This window comes from Cuculus canorus, chromosome 18 (assembly GCF_017976375.1).
Source record: "Cuculus canorus isolate bCucCan1 chromosome 18, bCucCan1.pri, whole genome shotgun sequence".
In the NCBI taxonomy this organism is placed as follows: Eukaryota; Metazoa; Chordata; class Aves; order Cuculiformes; family Cuculidae; genus Cuculus; species Cuculus canorus.
This window is the reverse complement of record NC_071418.1, coordinates 8353359-8369505: the sequence shown is the minus strand read 5'-3', so window position 1 is coordinate 8369505 and position 16147 is coordinate 8353359. Positions and strand designations below refer to the sequence as shown.

At 48.2% G+C, this 16147-nt stretch overlaps 2 protein-coding genes across 2 annotated transcripts; one reads left to right on the top strand and one right to left on the bottom strand.

The window, feature by feature from the left end:
* Positions 1-5: 5 nt before the first annotated feature.
* Positions 6-3379, bottom strand: ADPRM (ADP-ribose/CDP-alcohol diphosphatase, manganese dependent). Its single transcript, XM_054083574.1, has 3 exons — positions 2823-3379; positions 1024-1140; positions 6-772 (listed from the first exon to the last, which is right to left on the bottom strand). The coding sequence occupies exons 1-3, from the start codon at positions 3376-3378 to the stop codon at positions 486-488; spliced, it is 960 nt and encodes a 319-aa protein (XP_053939549.1). The 5' UTR covers position 3379; the 3' UTR covers positions 6-485.
* A 1055-nt stretch (positions 3380-4434) lies between these two features.
* On the top strand, positions 4435-14797 carry LOC104057897 (protein SCO1 homolog, mitochondrial). Its single transcript, XM_054083239.1, has 6 exons — positions 4435-4614; positions 4682-4772; positions 6655-6852; positions 7986-8078; positions 8181-8296; positions 12481-14797. Exons 1-6 carry the CDS (start codon positions 4435-4437, stop codon positions 12607-12609), a joined length of 807 nt encoding a protein of 268 aa, XP_053939214.1. The 3' UTR covers positions 12610-14797.
* Positions 14798-16147: the final 1350 nt, after the last annotated feature.

The following is a 16147-nucleotide window of genomic DNA, read 5'->3' as shown; positions in this document are numbered from 1 at the left end:
TGTAAAGCACTGCTCGGAGACTGTGTGAGACAGTGGGATGGAGTAATTCTGCCAGATGTGAGACATTGCTTACTGTGCTGTTAAAAAATTCATATTGAAATGCAGCTGGGCAGGTAGAATTCCACATGCTTTAATTCTCACTGATATAGAAAAAGGAGTGGTTTTTTGACAATATTCATAATACAATTTGCACTTTTCAAAGTAAGTAACAATCCAACGAGGACTGAATGTTTCATGTCAACACTGCGTACAAGTACATTTATTTCAAACACGGCTACTGGCCTTCTCTGTTCTCCATGAAAAAGTGACGTTTTTCTACAGAAATATCATTTCTCAAGTTCTGTATCCAAGATAAAAACGTTCAAGTTAAAGCTATAAGGATCAGCCATGCACATCTTTCTACAAGCAAATAATAAGCTGAATCCTCTGCTTTTTTTTGGTGCAATACTTCCTGAAGAAGAGCAATTTGTACTCAATTACAATTTTCAGAAATGCATAACTTTGTCTGAGATTCTGCCCCTTCCCTTTAGTATCATTTTATCTTCGTAGACATAAATAGTTCCAAAGGCATTACTTTCCGGTGGAGTTTCGATGACCCCCTCCAAAGTCAGATGATGAACTCCATGAGAGTCTAAACAATAGCCACCATCATGCAGGTGTCCTGCGATAAAGCAGACCACGCACCCATGGGAGTGTATGACCGACAGGGCATCTTCATAATTCCAAGCTAGGGAAACTATGTCTGAAGCATCTGGATGAATGGGCAGATGACCTGCAGGTGAGAGGAAAAGGAGCAGGAGAGTTACTTTAAGTGTAACCAACCTCTGGTTCCATTGCTGGGAAGTCCAATCTCCCCGTATACAGAAAGCTTCCTTGAGAGTCAAACACGGCTGCTGTTCTCCTCCATCACAGCTTCCATGTGTGCCTCAGTAGAGCTGTTACACAAAGGTGCTACGCATTTTCCTTGGCTCATACATTGGCTTTGTTTGCATATATCCCCAAATCTCCCCCATAGCCACCTACCCATAACTATGACTTTTTCTTGGTTTTCATCAGAGAACTTGAGGACTTCATCAAACCAGTCCAGCTGGGCTTGGCTAAATCCACCGTTAAACTCCACAAACCGAGGTTCTCTGAGTCCTGTAACACAGAAGAAGGTCAGGCAGCGGTGCATGCACATCCTGTGGCTTCCCTATTTGCTCGTCTGGTAGATGTTTTACTCTTATAACCTCTTCTTCATATCTCAGATCAAAACTCAAACTGAAAATATGTTCAAGGCCAGGTTGGATGAGCCTTGAGCAACCCGACCCAGTGGGAGGTGTCCCTGCCCGTGGAAGAGAGGTGGAACTGGACGGGCTTTAAAGTCCCTTCCACCCAAAACCATTCTGTAATTCTATGATTCTGTGAAGGCTCTAGCTTCCTTGGACAAAAGAGAGAAATATTTTTTTAGTGGTTTGGGGGTTTTTGGTCACGCTGCACGCACAGGATTTCCACTCCTGGGACACACACCCCAGCATGGGATAGGGCTGTCATCACTCAACACGCTTCACCAACAGCTTCACCAACAGCTGCCATTCGTTCTCATGCCACAGAGCACACGGCACAACATCAACCCATCCTAACAGCACAATGGGAATGGGAGAGCACCTCCTGTGTCCACTTAGAGACCCACTGACTGGCTCTTGGCCAACAGCAGGGAGGTGGGCAGAAACGGGGCATACATCTCAATGCTCTGGAAACCAGATGTCAACCCTGGGAGCTGCCTTATTGCCCTGGGAAGTGGAGGCGTAGCTGCCCATGCTCCCTGCCAAAGGGTCAAGCCTGTAACAAGTGGTGTCCCTCAGGCGTCCGTAGTGGGACCAGTGCTGTTTAATATTTTCATCAAGGATATAGACAGTGAGATCAAGTGCACCCTCAGCACATCTGTAGATGACACCAAGCTGAGTGGTGCAGCAGTCACAGTGGAAGGACAGGATGTCATCCTGAGGGACCTGGACAAGCAGGAGAAATGGACCTGTGCAAAACCTCATGAGGTTCAACGAGGCCAAGTGCAAGGTCCTACACCTGGGTTGAGGCAATCTGCAGTTTCAATACAGGCTGGGACAGGACGTGATTGACAGCAGCCCTGCAGAGAAGGATTTGGGGTGCTGATTGATGAGAAGTTCATCATGACCCTGCAATGTGTGCTCACAGCCCAGCTGCTTCTCTTGATGCAGCCCATGTCCTACGCTGCATCAAGAGAAGCGTGGCCAGCAGATCGAGAAAGGTGATTCTGCCCTTCTATTCCTCTCTTCTGAGACCTCATCTGGAGTATTGTGTCCAATTCTGGAATCCTCAACATAAGAAGGAGATGGAACTGTTGGAACAGGTCCAGAGGAGGGCTACAAAGATGATCAGAGGGCTGGAGCACCTTCCATATGAGGCCAGGCTGAGAGAGTTGGGGTTGTTCAGCCTGGAGATGAGAAGGCTCTGAGGAGACCTTAGAGCAGCTTCCAGTATTGAAAGGGGCTCCAGGAAAACCGGGGAGGGGCTTTTTACAAGGGCCTGGAGTGATAGGACAAGGGGGAATGGCTTTAAATTGGAAGAGGGAAGATTTAGATTAGACATTAGGAAGAAATTCTTCACGCTGAGGGTGGGGAGGCCCTGGCCCAGGTTGCCCAGGGAAGCTGTGGCTGCCCCATCCCTGGAGGGGTTCAGGGCCAGGCTGGATGGGGCTTGGAGCCCCTGATCCAGTGGGAGGTGTCCCTGCCCATGGCAGGGGGTGGAACTGGATGGGCTTTAAGTTCCCTTCTGACCCAAACCAAGCTATGATTCTCTGATACCTGTAGGGCTGTTGAGGTCATCGTTGGGGTTCTTCTCCCGCAGCAGCCGCAGGGACTCCCGGTAGCGGGGGCTGTCGGGCTCGCTGCCCAGGATGCTCACGTCGTAGGCGTCAAGCACAATGACACGGAAACACGCGGTGGCCACGAAGTGGTAGGCATGGCAGTCCCGGCCTGGTGGCCCTGCCATGGCTCCAGCAGGACGCTGGCCGAGCCCGGTGTGTGCCAGGCGTGCTCTGCTGAAATTATACAGCTCATGGTTGCCCCATGCGTGATGCACAGGGACTGGGAGCTGCTCCAAGGCTCCCAGCACCTTCTGCAAGGCTTTCTCAGCTTGGCCACTGCGGGCATTGATGCCATCGATGCTGTCACCCAGCTGCAACACAAACCCGAGCTGCTGCTTCTCCTCCCGCCACGCTCCCACAGCCTCCTGCAGCAGCTGCAGGCTCTGCCGGTAATATCTCCTCCTGATCCCGCTGTAGTCGTACCCATCTTCGGCATCCGCGTACTGGATGTCCGCAATGACACCGAAAGCGAAAAGCGGCTGCACCGCCTCCATTGGGGCCAATGGGGGGGAGTGTGGGGGGGGTACAGCCTCCATTGGAGCCAATGGGGTGGGGGGGGCGGTACAGCCTCCATTGGGGCCAATGGGGTGGGGGGGGCGGTACAGCCTCCATTGGGGCCAATGGGGTGGGGGGGCGGTACAGCCTCCATTGGGGCCAATGGGGTGTGGGGGGCGGTACAGCCTTCATTGGGGCCAATGGGGTGGGGGGGCGGTACAGCCTCCATTGGGGCCAATGGGGTGTGGGGGGCGGTACAGCCTCCATTGGGGCCAATGGGGTGGGTGGGGCGGTACAGCCTCCATTGGGGCCAATGGGGTGGGGGGGGGCGGTACAGCCTTCATTGGGGCCAATGGGGTGGGGGGGGCGGTACAGCCTCCATTGAGGCCAATGGGGTGGGGGGGGCGGTACAGCCTCCATTGGGGCCAATGGGGTGTGGGGGGCGGTACAGCCTTCATTGGGGCCAATGGGGTGGGTGGGGCGGTACAGCCTCCATTGGAGCCAATGGGGTGTGGGGGGCGGTACAGCCTCCATTGGGGCCAATGGGGTGGGTGGGGCGGTACAGCCTCCATTGGGGCCAATGGGGTGGGTGGGGCGGTACAGCCTCCATTGGGGCCAATGGGGTGGGGGGGGCGGTACAGCCTTCATTGGGGCCAATGGGGTGGGGGGGGCGGTACAGCCTCCATTGAGGCCAATGGGGTGGGGGGGGCGGTACAGCTTCCATTGGGGCCAATGGGGGGGGGTACAGACTCCATTTGGGCCAATGGGTGGGGCGGTACAGCCTCCGTTGGAGCCAGTGGGGGGGTGGGCGGTGCAGCCTATATTAGGGCCAAATGGGGAGGGAGTGTGCAATCTGCGTTAGGGCAAATGGGGAGGGGGGATGCAGCCTCCATTAGAGCCAATGGGGGGCGTGGCACCGCCTCCAGTACAATCAATGGAGGGGGGGGTGTGCAACCTGCAGTGGAGCCAATGGGAGGGCGGGAGGCGTGTCAAGATGTCGGCCAATGGGAAACGGCGGAAGGCGTGTCAAAATGGCGGCGCCCGCGCGCGGCAAGATGGCGGCGGCGGCGCTTTGCTGCTGGCCGGGGGTGCTTTTATGGCGGCTGCCGGGAGCGGGCAAGGCCGTCCGAGCCCTCAACGGCCGCCTTCCGCGGCCGTTGAGGGCCCGGACGGCCTTGCCCGCGCCCGGCAGCCGCTTTCTGTCCCGCTCGACGCAGCCGGGCTCGCAAAAGAAGGTGAGTGACGATGGTGCCGCTTCCTTCTCTCTTTCCTCAGGCACTGAACGCCTTTTCTCCCTCGCAGCTCGTGTCGTGGCGCTCTCTCGCCGTCACCTTCGTGCTGTGCGGTGGGATGTTGGCGGGCATGAAGGCGGTGAAGCGGAGGAAGGAGGAGGGTGAGTGCGGGGAGGGGGGGCGGCTTGTTTGGGGGTTCCAAGTGACGTGGTCTTGGGGGTTCCAAGTGACGTGGTTTTTGGGGTTCAGGTGATGTGGTTTTTGGGGTTCTTTTTCTTTGGGTCCAGGTGACGTGGTTTTGGGTTCAGGGGATGCATTTTTGGGTTCTGTTTTGGGGGTTAAGATAACGCATTTTTGGGGTTCACGCCTCTTGTTTTGGTGCTTTTGTTATTTGAGTTCAGGTGATGTATTTCTGGGGTTCTATTTTTGAGATTAAGATAATGTATTTTTGGGGTCCAGGTCACTTATTTTGGGGTTTCTATTTTTGGGGTTCATCTGATGAAATTTTGGGGTCTAGGTGACTTATTTCGGGGTTTCGATTACTCGGGTTCAGGTGATGTATATTTGGGGTTCTATTTTTGGGATTGACGTAACACGTTTTTGGGGTCCAGATGATGTATTTTTTGGTCCTGGTGATGTATTTTGGGGGTTCTCTTTTGGGGATTAAGGTAACACACTTTTGGGGTCCAAATGATGTATTTTTTTGGTCCTGGTGATGTATTTTGGGGGTTCTATTTTGGGGATTAAGATAATGTATATTTAGGGTCCTGGTCACTTATTTTGGAGTTTCTGGTTTTTGGGTCCAGGTGATGTATTTTTGGGTCCAGATTATGTTTTTTGGAGGTCCAGGCCACTTATTTTGGGGTTTCTGTGTTTTGAGTCCAGGTGACGTACTTCTGGGTTCAGCTAATGAATTTTTATGGCTCAGGACATATTCTGTGGGTTCTGGTTTTTTTTTTGCTTCAGATGACACATTTTTGGCATCCAGGTGATGTATTTTTGGGGTTAAGATAACATATTTCTTGGGTCCAGATGATGAATTTTTGGCATCTTGATTAATTATTTGGAGGTTTCTATTGTTTGGGTCCAGGTGATGTATTTTTTTGGGTTCAGATAACATATTTCTGGGGTGTGGATGGTGTATTATTGGGGTCAGGGTCACTTATTTTGGGGTTTCTGTTTTTTGGGTTCAGGTGATGTACTTTTGGCTTTTTGGTTTTAGGGTAATGATAACAACAGATTTTTAATTTTTTTTTGGTCCAGATAACATATTTTGGGGTTTCAGTTTTTTGAGTGCAGGTGATATATCTTTGGGGTTCTGTTTTTTGGCTGTAGGTGACTTATTTTGAGGGTTCAGATGATATTTTTTGGGGTCAGGCTACTGTATTTTCATGACTCAGGGCATATTCTGGGGGTTCTGATTTTTTTTGGTTCAGATGATGTATTTTGGGGATGCAGATGATGTTTTTTTTTTTAGTCTAGGTGATGTATTTTGGGGGTTATATTTTTTGGATCCAGATAACATACCCTTTTAATTCAGGTGACATATTTTGTGGGTTCTGTTTTTTGGGTTCAGGTGATGGATTTTGTGGGTTCAGGTGACATATGCCCCAACTACTTATCTCAGAAATTTCAGGTGCTCATTATTTCTTTCCTAGTGCAATTAATTCAGAAGCAAATGATATCAACCTGACCTAAACAGCAGCCAAGTGGTTCCTTTGGTGTTACAAAGCTCATGGTTGTTAAAGTATATGAATGTCTCATCTCTTTTCTTCTCACTAGCAGATTTTGTTAGTCTAGAAGATGAGAATGGAAGAGATTATAATGTTCTAAAGGAATTCAGTGATTTATTTGATTTCCCCCCCCCCAAATTGAATGCTTTTTTGGAAGTCTTGTCCACGATGGGCTTCTGCATGATGGACGTTGATAGATTGTTTCAGCGCTGTCAGCTGTGGCTCTGTGGGGTTGACTGACACTCGCCTGCTTTTGAGACTCGTCCAGGAGACTGCACGGATATGTTTGATTCCCTCTTGGTTTTTGTAGAGCTGGAGAAGGAGCGAAACCGAGGCATTGGGAAACCACTGCTAGGGGGACCCTTCTCACTTGTCAACCACAAGGGACAGCCCAGGACCAGCAAGGATTACATCGGGCAATGGGTGCTGATCTACTTCGGCTTCACGCACTGCCCCGACATCTGTCCTGATGAACTGGAGAAGATGATTGAAGTGGTAGATGAAATTGGTATGAGAATTTGCTTGGGGGAGCAGCCGTTTTTATGGGAGGTTCAGTTTTGTTGTGGTAAACTATCACAAATGGTAGTAACTGATGATCTTTCTTAAAGATTCCATGATTCTTAGTCAGTAGTTTGAATTAATTGCTGAGTAATATATAGGTTGATCTGCCTGTCACTATGATCTGATCTTTAGAGCACAGCAACACTGATCTCTCCACACAGGGGACTTCTTCGTAGTAAAACATGATGACCATAGAATGGTTTGGGTTGGAAGGGCCCTTAAAGATCATCCAGTTCCAACCCCTGCCATGGACAGGGACACCTCTTCCTGGATCAGGCTGTTCAAGGGCCCATCCAGCCTGGCCTTGAACACTCTTAGGTTGCCTTAGCTTCGCTGGGCAACCTGTTCTATTGTCTTATCACCCTCATTGCAAAGAATTTTTTCCTAATGTCTAGTTTAAATCTTCCCCTCCTCCAATTTAATGAGAGTTCCAGGGTGCCATTGCATTGTCATTTTGCCAAGAAGTGATTTGGGGTCCATTAGGAGTTTTGTTTCCCTCGATTTTATTAATTCTAAGAACAGATGTTTGCAAGAGTCTCTTCTGATGAGGGTGATTGTGCTATTGGGTGGAGATTGGGGAAAGGCTGTGTGGTAGAGATGATTTTCTCAGCCTTCAGGCCATGAAGAGCTATGGAGCAGGGATAACGGTGACTGCATGGAAGGGCAGACTAAATCGAGGAAAATACAGTGAAGGGAAATACATCAGGGAAAGAGCCTGAACTGTGTCTTCACCTATCCTCCCACTCCAACATTACAGGCGTGCTTTCATTGCATCGACCATTGTGCTTGGATACATGCATCACACTGTGGCATGTTCCATGTTGGAGCCAGTTTGTCGTCTCCCCTAAGCAGGGCAGCGCACTTGAGAGGCTGGAGGTGCAGCACAGGCAGAGAATGCAGGATTTCATGGCGTTTGCTCCATTCACAAGTTACATAAATTAAGCTGCACAAAATGCCCTTTTTTGTCACTTAGTTTGGGCTTGAATGGATGTTATGGGTGCTTGGCTGTGAGCGCGTTTGAAGGGAGGTGGGAAATGATTTTTACTTTTCTAAGAAAAATAATAATTGTTACTGTCACAGATAGAATTCCATCTTTGCCTAATCTGACCCCACTCTTCATCACCATTGACCCTGAGAGGGACACTGAAGAAGCCATTGCCAGATACGTTAAAGGTATTGCTGTTTTCTTCCTAGCATTTAATGTAGAGCAGTGAAACTGAGGCTTCTGGTGGGATTCTTTTCACTAAACTGTCTAAGTATCCTCTTTCTATCTAGAGTTTTCTCCAAAACTGATTGGATTGACTGGTACCAAAGCACAGATTGACCAAGTGGCCAAAGCTTACCGTGTGTATTACAGCGAAGGTCCCAAAGATGAAGACGACGATTACATAGTAAGTAAATGTGGGGTGTTGTACCGATGTCTTAAACCTGTGTTGTAGAGGACTCAATCAGAATGAAGGTGCCCTCTTACAAGCTCAGAACCTCACTGAAACATGTTCTGAAAAGGTAAATACCAGGATAGCACAGTAGTTTGAACATTTTTCCTGATGTATAGTGTTCTTGTCTGGCTGTCTTCCTGTGTGCTCCAAAGTGAAAATGGAACTTGGGATTAAGGCAATAGGAAGAGGGAGAAATGAGAGGTAAAAAGTGAGTAACAATTCATTCCCTGTCAAACTGACACCGAAGAGTGGGGCCTTCTTGTTGGGAGGCTTGGATGATGCAAAGTCTGCCTGCAGATCCTGTAGGGACCTTCCTCTTGTGTCAGGTGATGAGGAGGAGAGGGCGTGTTTATACTAAATTAAGTGGGAATAAAATACATAGAGTAATAGTGTGAAGGGGAAACTGAGATTTAAATGAAGCTAAAATGGGGAGTGAAAATCTGAGGCTCTGGAAGTGAATGGGAGTGGTTGTAGGGCTCGGAGCTGCTGCCAGGATCTTCCTGACCTGCCACATCCTGAGCTGAGCCCGCTGGAAAAAAATGGGTTAAAGGGACTGGACAAGCAAGGATACATGTTGCATGATCTTTGGTTATTTTTTTTTTTATTACAAGAACTTAGGGCATGAGAGAACTGAAAACAGGTTCAAAAGGTAAGGGGATGGTTCTTGCTGCAGTGGGCAAACTGAAGTGGAAACCCTTGCTATGGATATGGATGGTAGGAGTTTATGGAAGTCCACAGGCAGGTTTGTTGTTAATCTTTGGAAAAAACAATCTGTTGAGGATTATGAAATGCATAGACATTCTTGCCTTTTCAGGAAGCTTGTGAGCTAAAAAATATTTAGAAACTGAGAAGTAACAGAGGAAGAAGCTGTGTTTTTGGTGCTGGCTTTACACTCTTCTTTAAAACAACCATTATTGGCAACTATTTGAGATAGGGTGCATAGGCAGATTTGTTTGGTCTAATCCAGTATTTTCCATTCTTGATCTGTTTTTCAAAACCACTTGAGAGTAGCAAACAAATTATCCACCTGGGCAAAATGATTGGTGGAACAAAAAGTGGTGGATAGAAAGAAACAGCAAGAGCAGAGATGATGTAATCACACTGGTGATGTGCACTGCTCTCCTTTACTAAAAGGGATATGAAGTGGGAGATAAAAGAACTTGTTTTCACTATAAGTGGCAATTTGATAGCTACAGAAGTGTGTGTTTAAGATGCTGTATGTGAATGGAGGAGAGAAGCTTGCTGGACAAATACAACACTGATTTAGATCACTCTAGCATCAATTTGAAATCAAGCTGGAGATTCTGCTTAAAATCAGATTTATAGAAGAGGGCTGGTGGAAATGCAAGAATAGGTTATAGGAGTGGGATTGGCAAAAGATGCCAGCTCAGGAGAGGGGAAAAGATCTGTAGATTTGTTAAATGAGTGAATTAAAGTTGAGAAGATGGGAAGAGGCCAGAAAAGCTGAAGGAGTGCTGCTCCTTATGGAGTAAAACCTCACCTAGATTCTAGCGAAGCACACCTGAATTCTGAGATGGCTGTGGAGGGAAAGTACAGGGGTTCAGCCAAAGAAAAGAACTTTTGATAACAGTAGCTGTAAGGGAGGCTGGAGTATGAAACCCAGCTGGGGAATGTGAAAACCGATTTAATGAAGTAGGAAAAGGGACTCGGGATCCAGGGAGAATATTTGGCTCCATGTTCAGTATTCCATGTCTTTGCTTGTAGCGAGGTTGTCACAGTTTGATGCAGATAGTACTTGCAGTGGCATAATAAATAAGTTTGCAATGGAGTTGATTTTTACTTAAATCACATTGGAATACCTCAAACGTTCAAATAATGGTTGCTTTCAAGGTTTTGTAAGTTCATTTCAGTTTGGGCAGCAGAGGGAGCCCCCTCCTAGCTCACGCCTTTCCCTTTGCACCAGCTCTTCCGTTTGCAGCTTCTGTACCCCCGTGGTCCATTGTTTGCACAGACAGTGAACTTGGTTTGCTGAAATATCTCTGTTTGTATTGGATTTACATTTTATTAGCAGCAGGAGCTTGAATACCTTGTGGTGGTTGTGGAGCATCATGAGAAGTAGAGGGAAACGGAGAAATGGGAGGGGGAAATACTGTTAGCCCACAGGTTTGCCCCAGCCTTGTCTGTGCTGCAGAAAGGGTGCCAGCACTGAGGGAAGACTTGTCTGCTTGAAATGTTCCCTCCCATGTTCTAAGTATGCAGCAGCTTTCCTGTATTTATGTTCTCAGGTAGGACAGGAAGAGGTCATTGAGGTGATGCTGAGGTTTTCTTTATCTTGCTTTAGCTTCCTGGTGATAAGTCTGATGAGACAGCTGAGCTGAACGGGGCACTGGTGCTGCTGACTGAGAGATGCGTAGTACCAAGAAATCCGGACTCCCTTTTTATAGGGAGTCACATGGGAAAGACAAGGGGCAATGTAGACAAATTATTCCTGCGGAGATTCCAATTGGATGCAAGAATCAAGCTTTTCACAATAAGAACAATCCGTCGTTGGAATAATCTTGCCAGGGAAGGGGTGGATTTGCCAACACTGGGCACTTTTAAGGATTCAGCAGGACAGGGTGCGGGGCCATCTTGTTTAGACTGTGCTTTTGTCAAGAATAGTCTGATCAGATGATCCTTGAATCATAGAATAGTTTGGGTTGGAAGGGACCTTAAAGCCCATCTAGTTCCAACCCCCTGCCATAGGGATCAGGGTGCCCAAGGCCCATCCAACCTGGCCTGGAACACCTCCAGAGATGGGGCAGCCACAGCCTCCCTGGGCAACCTGTGCCAGTGTCTTGCCACTCTCACGGTGAAGAAATTCTATCTTATGTCCAGTCTAAATCTGCCCCTCCCCAGTTTATATCCATTCCCCAGGTCCAATCCCCACAAGCCTTTGTGAATAGTCCCTCTCCAGCTTTCCTGCAGGCCCCCTTCAGGTACTGCAAGGTCACTACAAGATCTGCTCAGAGCATTCTCTTCTCCAGGCTGAACAACCCCAACTCTCTCAGCCTGTCCTCATAGGGAAGGTGCTTCAGCCCTCTGATCATCTTTGTAGCCTCCTCTGGACCCGTTCCAACAGCTCCATCTCCTTACGTTGAGGATTCCAGAACTGGACACAGTATTCCAGATGAGGCCTGACAAGAGAGGAATAGAGGGACAGAATCGCCTCCCTTGCCCTGCTGGCCATGCTTCTTTTGATGCAGCCCAGGACACGGTTGGCCTTCTGGGCTGCAAGCGCACGTTGTCAGCTCATGTCGAGCTTCTCATCGACCAGCACCCCCAAGTTGTTCTCTGCAGGCCTGCTGTCAATCACACCATCCCCTATTGTGTACTGAAAACGGGGATTGCCCCGACCCAGATGCAGGACCTTACAGTTGGCTTTGTTGAACCTCATGAGGTTTTGCACAGGCCCACTTCTCCTGCTTGTCTAAGTCCCTCTGGATGACGTCCTGTCCTTCTGCTGTGACCACTGCACCACTCAGTTTGGTGTCATCTGCAAACTTGCTGAGGGTGCAGTCATAAAGATATTGAACAGCCCTGGTCCCAGTATGGACCACTGAGGGACACCATTTGTGACAGATCTCCATCTGGACTTTGAGTCATTGACCACTCCTCTCTGAATACAACCATCCAGCCAGTTTCTTATCGACCGTCCTGTCCACCCATCAAACCTATATCTCTCCAATTTAGAGAGAAGGATGTTGTGGGGGACTGTATCAAAGGCTTTACAGAGGTATAGATAGATCACATCTGTCAGTTTACCAGTGTCTACTGCTGCGATTACCCCATCATAGAAAGCCACCAAGTTGGTCAGACAGGATTTGCCCCTGGCTGCCATTAATCACCTCCTTGTCCTCCATGTGCTTTAGCATAGCTTCTAGGAGGATCTGTTTCACGATCTTCCCAGGCACAAAGGTGAGGCTGACAGGTTGGTAGTTCTCAGCATCGTCTTTTCTACCCTTTTTAAAAACAGGCACATCGTTACCCTTCTTCCAGTCACCAGAGACTTCTGACTGCCATGACTTTTCAAATATCATGGAGAGTGGCTTGGCAACCAAGGTCCTTTCCAACCTGGTATTCTGCGATTCCATAATACTATGTATTTTACCAAGCCCTGATGTGCTCTTTTGCAGGTGGATCACACGATAATAATGTACCTCCTCGGGCCAGATGGTGACTTTGTGGACTATTATGGCCAGAATAAGAGAAGCACCGAGATTTCTGCTTCTATTGCTGCACACATGAGAAAATATAAATCCTAAACCACAAGGTCTTCAAAGATAGATGTGAACATCACCTGCAGGCGTGGCTGTACCCGGGCAGTGGAGTTAAAGCAGAAGCCATACAAGTTTAACATCTGGTCACCACGCGCCTTCTTCTTTCTAAACAAGAGCGATATTTCTGCAAAATGTCATTGTCAGAATTCTCCATTGAGCCTTCCCTGTTGATATTTTTTTGCAGGAAGATCTAAGATACTGAATGAAATTTGGGACTTCTCTGAAATATTACTTTTCGTTTGGGAAGATGATATGTATTGCTGGTAAAATTAATTGGTATTGCTTGGCAGGACATCAGTGAAGGACAGTAACTGCAGAGGGGTACTGGGTGAAAAGACGTGTAGGCTGTGGCGTTCTCTTTTTTTTTTTTTCTTGCACTGATTTGCCTTCAGGGAGAGACATTTACAATATTTACTTAAATATTATACTTGGGAGAGCCTTAAGAGTACTTTTATTGAGGTTAAGAAGGTGAAGAGCACTGAAAGCATGAGCAGCTTCCATGCATGGGACCAGCCTTGTGGTGTGCCTGATCTCTTCATTGAAATGCAGAAATGAAATGTTTTTTTTTCTTGCTGAATTTTCCAGGTGAACGCGCTTAATTTATAAGGAATTGAGTAATCAGTTGCAAGTAGATTTTAATTCTGGTCTGAGTGATTTTATCCATAGTTGGCCTGATTGCACTACGCTGAGCAGTGAAGTAGGGAGGCTGAAGGGGGTCTGTGTCCGTGAGCAGGGTGGTCAGTCGGATCAATTCTATGCAGTGCAGCATTTGAAAATAAAGATATAAGTGGTATATATGTTTTTTTTCCCCTTACTTTTGGGTAGAGTATCATCAGGAGTTTTATACTGGTCGAGCTTCATATCCTTGCTCAGTTTTATCTCTTTTGAAAGTAGCGTTTATCCAGAGTTGTGAACCACAAGCTGTGTTTGCCTTCTGAAAGTGGCTGGGCCCCAGGGGATGGCTCGCAGGAGCCAAACCAGGGAAGTCCTGGGTGTGTTCCCAGAGTGTTTCAAACTGAACACCAGTACTCTGCTGGTAGCACTGTCTTTCTTCTGGGTGTGGAGGGCTTAGAAGAGAAAGTTCCTCTCTGAAGAAAGGTGCACCCTTTATGGTAAATTTCCATCTTTCCAACATCCTGAAAACCAGTAAACTTAAACTGTTCCAGAGCTGTTACAAAACACAAGGCAGCGTAGATCCGCTTTGCCCACCCTGTGCTACTGTGAGCTCCTTAGGTCATCAGGAAGGCTGCTGTGGTGCCCAAGACTGTGTTCTTCTGACAGAGATCTGTTAAGGAAGGATAATTCCTGCAGTTCCATGATATGGTTTTGTTTCCTCTCAAATCCTGGATTGTTAGAAGGGATGGTTTTTTTTTTGCATTTTAAAAGACCAGCAAGACTTTTTCTGTATCAGTTTACTGTGGGAGTTTTAAGAAATGTCTTGGTAGAATCAAACTCAGCAGCTGACAAGGAAGTTGTTTTTTTTTTTTTTTCCCCTCCTTGTGCTCGCTGGCTTGATTGCAGGAGGCAAGAGGAGTGGCTTCCAAAGGAAACATTACGCTTTTAAGTCTTCTATGGATTAGAGACGGTGTCAAATCCAAGGTGCCGTCAATAGGAGTGTCAGTGATAAGTGGCGCTCTGACAATAATGATAGTTTTTACTGAATGTTTTTCTTCTGAACTTAGTAAAACCTATGGAGAAAGCAAACCTTCATCTTGGCTGATGTCTCTTGAGAGGGTATGGAAGCCAGCCTGATCATCAGCCCACAGTCATCGGGGCAAAATCCAAATCAGGTTTTAAGTTTTCCGTGTCACATGGGTACTGCCAGTGTGAAAATACTGTGTGCCTGCCACGATAGTCAAAAGGACTCAGTCCAAATCCAGTTTTGATCTTGAGGAGAATTGGCTGGGATCAAATGGCCTGTGACATGGGAATTTATCTGCCCCCAAGCTCCGAAATCACGTGCGCTGCAGCTGACAAGCTCGCTTGTGCCCAAAAGAAGCAAGCGCAGCAGAGAGAATGTGGTTCCCTGGCCCAATCCAGCCACTGTCTCATCCTTTGTGTCCACTTCAAAGAAACTTGTGACCGGGAGCTGCTTGTCAGCCCTCCTCTCTGCTTGTGTGAAGGTTGAGCTGTGCCCCAGCACAGGGCTAGACGCTTTGAGAGCGCATCTCCTGCTTCAAGCCATGCTTTGTGCTTGCGCAGTGAGGACTGTCTGGGCTGTACCTGTTCTTGCAGTGCTTTGGGTGCGGTCCCGTGGTGTATCTGAATGATGGTAGTGTCTTTAATTACTCATGACTGTCCCAACCAGAGCAGCTCCTGGCCCTGGAGGGCCTGTCCAGAGCAGCTCCAGGGCAGATATTTTCCACAGCTCTGGATTTAAACCTGCTGCCTCCAAACAAACTCCCTGTCTGATGGAGTAACTCTCAGAAAAGAGGAAAAATAGATGTTTCTGCTTTCTGGAAACACGGTACAGTGTCCTGATAGTCTCCAGATCCACAGACATCATTCATCTTCCTTGACTACTTACCTTCAGCAAACGCTTCTTGATGGTGCCAGCTGAGCCCCTGTGCTTCCAGGGATGGATGGATCTCTGTCCTGGGGACTTGCTGTCCTGGTGCCTGTGTGGTGCTCTGGGGTTGCTGGCTGAGCAGTCACTGGACATGCTCTGCTCAGCATAGGTTTGTACCAGCACCTCCTGTGAGGCAAAGATGGCCTCAGGAGCATCCCACAAGCCACTCCAAAACATGAACCAGCCGGCTTGGCTCGTGGGGTGAGCTGCAGTGACAAAGGTGCCTGGCCGTTGAAAGCTGGCTGAAACCTAGTGACCTCCTGCAACCACCCAGCATGTTTGATCCTTGCTGCTTGTTAGCTGTTAGCAGCCCGAGGAAGAAAGCAAGCCTTCATTCTCCCTTTTTGGGTCAAGGCTGTGTGTGGCTTGAGGTACTGTAGCTCTTTCTCCAGTAACTTTGCAGATACCTGTTTTCTGAGCCTTTTCTCATGTGATCCAAGCGCTGACCCTAAAGATGCGCTCCCGTCAGCCCGTAGCCAGGGCTGCGGGATGAATGAGGGCTCTCACATGCTCTTTGGTGGACTGCAAGATTGAGCTGGAGGCTGAGCACTGAGTTGGGCTCATTACCACCTACCTGCAAATGAGGTATCTTCACTCAGGTAAAACGAGCAATGCACAGACCACTGAGGAGTCAAACGGAGCCATGGACAGCCTGCCACGATGCACTTAGGTTGCCAGTTGCAGCCAAGGCTTTCCAATCCCTGCTGCTCATGAAAGGTGCTTTGCTGGAAGACCCAGGAGCTGTGCCTCCGGGGCAGTGCGTGCCAGGCCTGCTCAGGAGCTCCCTGGCCTTGAGGCAGTGAGTTTTCACTTGATGAAGCAGATATTGTGGACTGTGCCGCGGGGGAATGGCCGCAGTCCTTGCTATTAGATGTGAACTGATAAGCAGGTCAGTCTTACTGGGTTGCTCTTAGGTTTGGTGGCCTAAAAAGAAAAGCAGAAAGTGAACTATTT

What these genes read in the sequence shown, in the direction of transcription:
- ADPRM (XM_054083574.1), bottom strand. Translation starts at nt 3,378, where the DNA reads ATGGAGGCGGTGCAGCCGCTTTTCGCTTTCGGTGTCATTGCGGACATC. An exon ending in TGACCTCAACAGCCCTACAG is followed by an intron (nt 1,141 to 2,822) that starts GTATCAGAGAAT and finishes TCTGTGTTACAG; the next exon opens with GACTCAGAGAACCTCGGTTT. An exon ending in AGAAAAAGTCATAGTTATGG is followed by an intron (nt 773 to 1,023) that starts GTAGGTGGCTAT and finishes TCTCACCTGCAG; the next exon opens with GTCATCTGCCCATTCATCCA.
- LOC104057897 (XM_054083239.1), top strand. Translation starts at nt 4,435, where the DNA reads ATGGCGGCGGCGGCGCTTTGCTGCTGGCCGGGGGTGCTTTTATGGCGG. An exon ending in AGCCGGGCTCGCAAAAGAAG is followed by an intron (nt 4,615 to 4,681) that starts GTGAGTGACGAT and finishes TCTCCCTCGCAG; the next exon opens with CTCGTGTCGTGGCGCTCTCT. An exon ending in TGAAGTGGTAGATGAAATTG is followed by an intron (nt 6,853 to 7,985) that starts GTATGAGAATTT and finishes TTACTGTCACAG; the next exon opens with ATAGAATTCCATCTTTGCCT.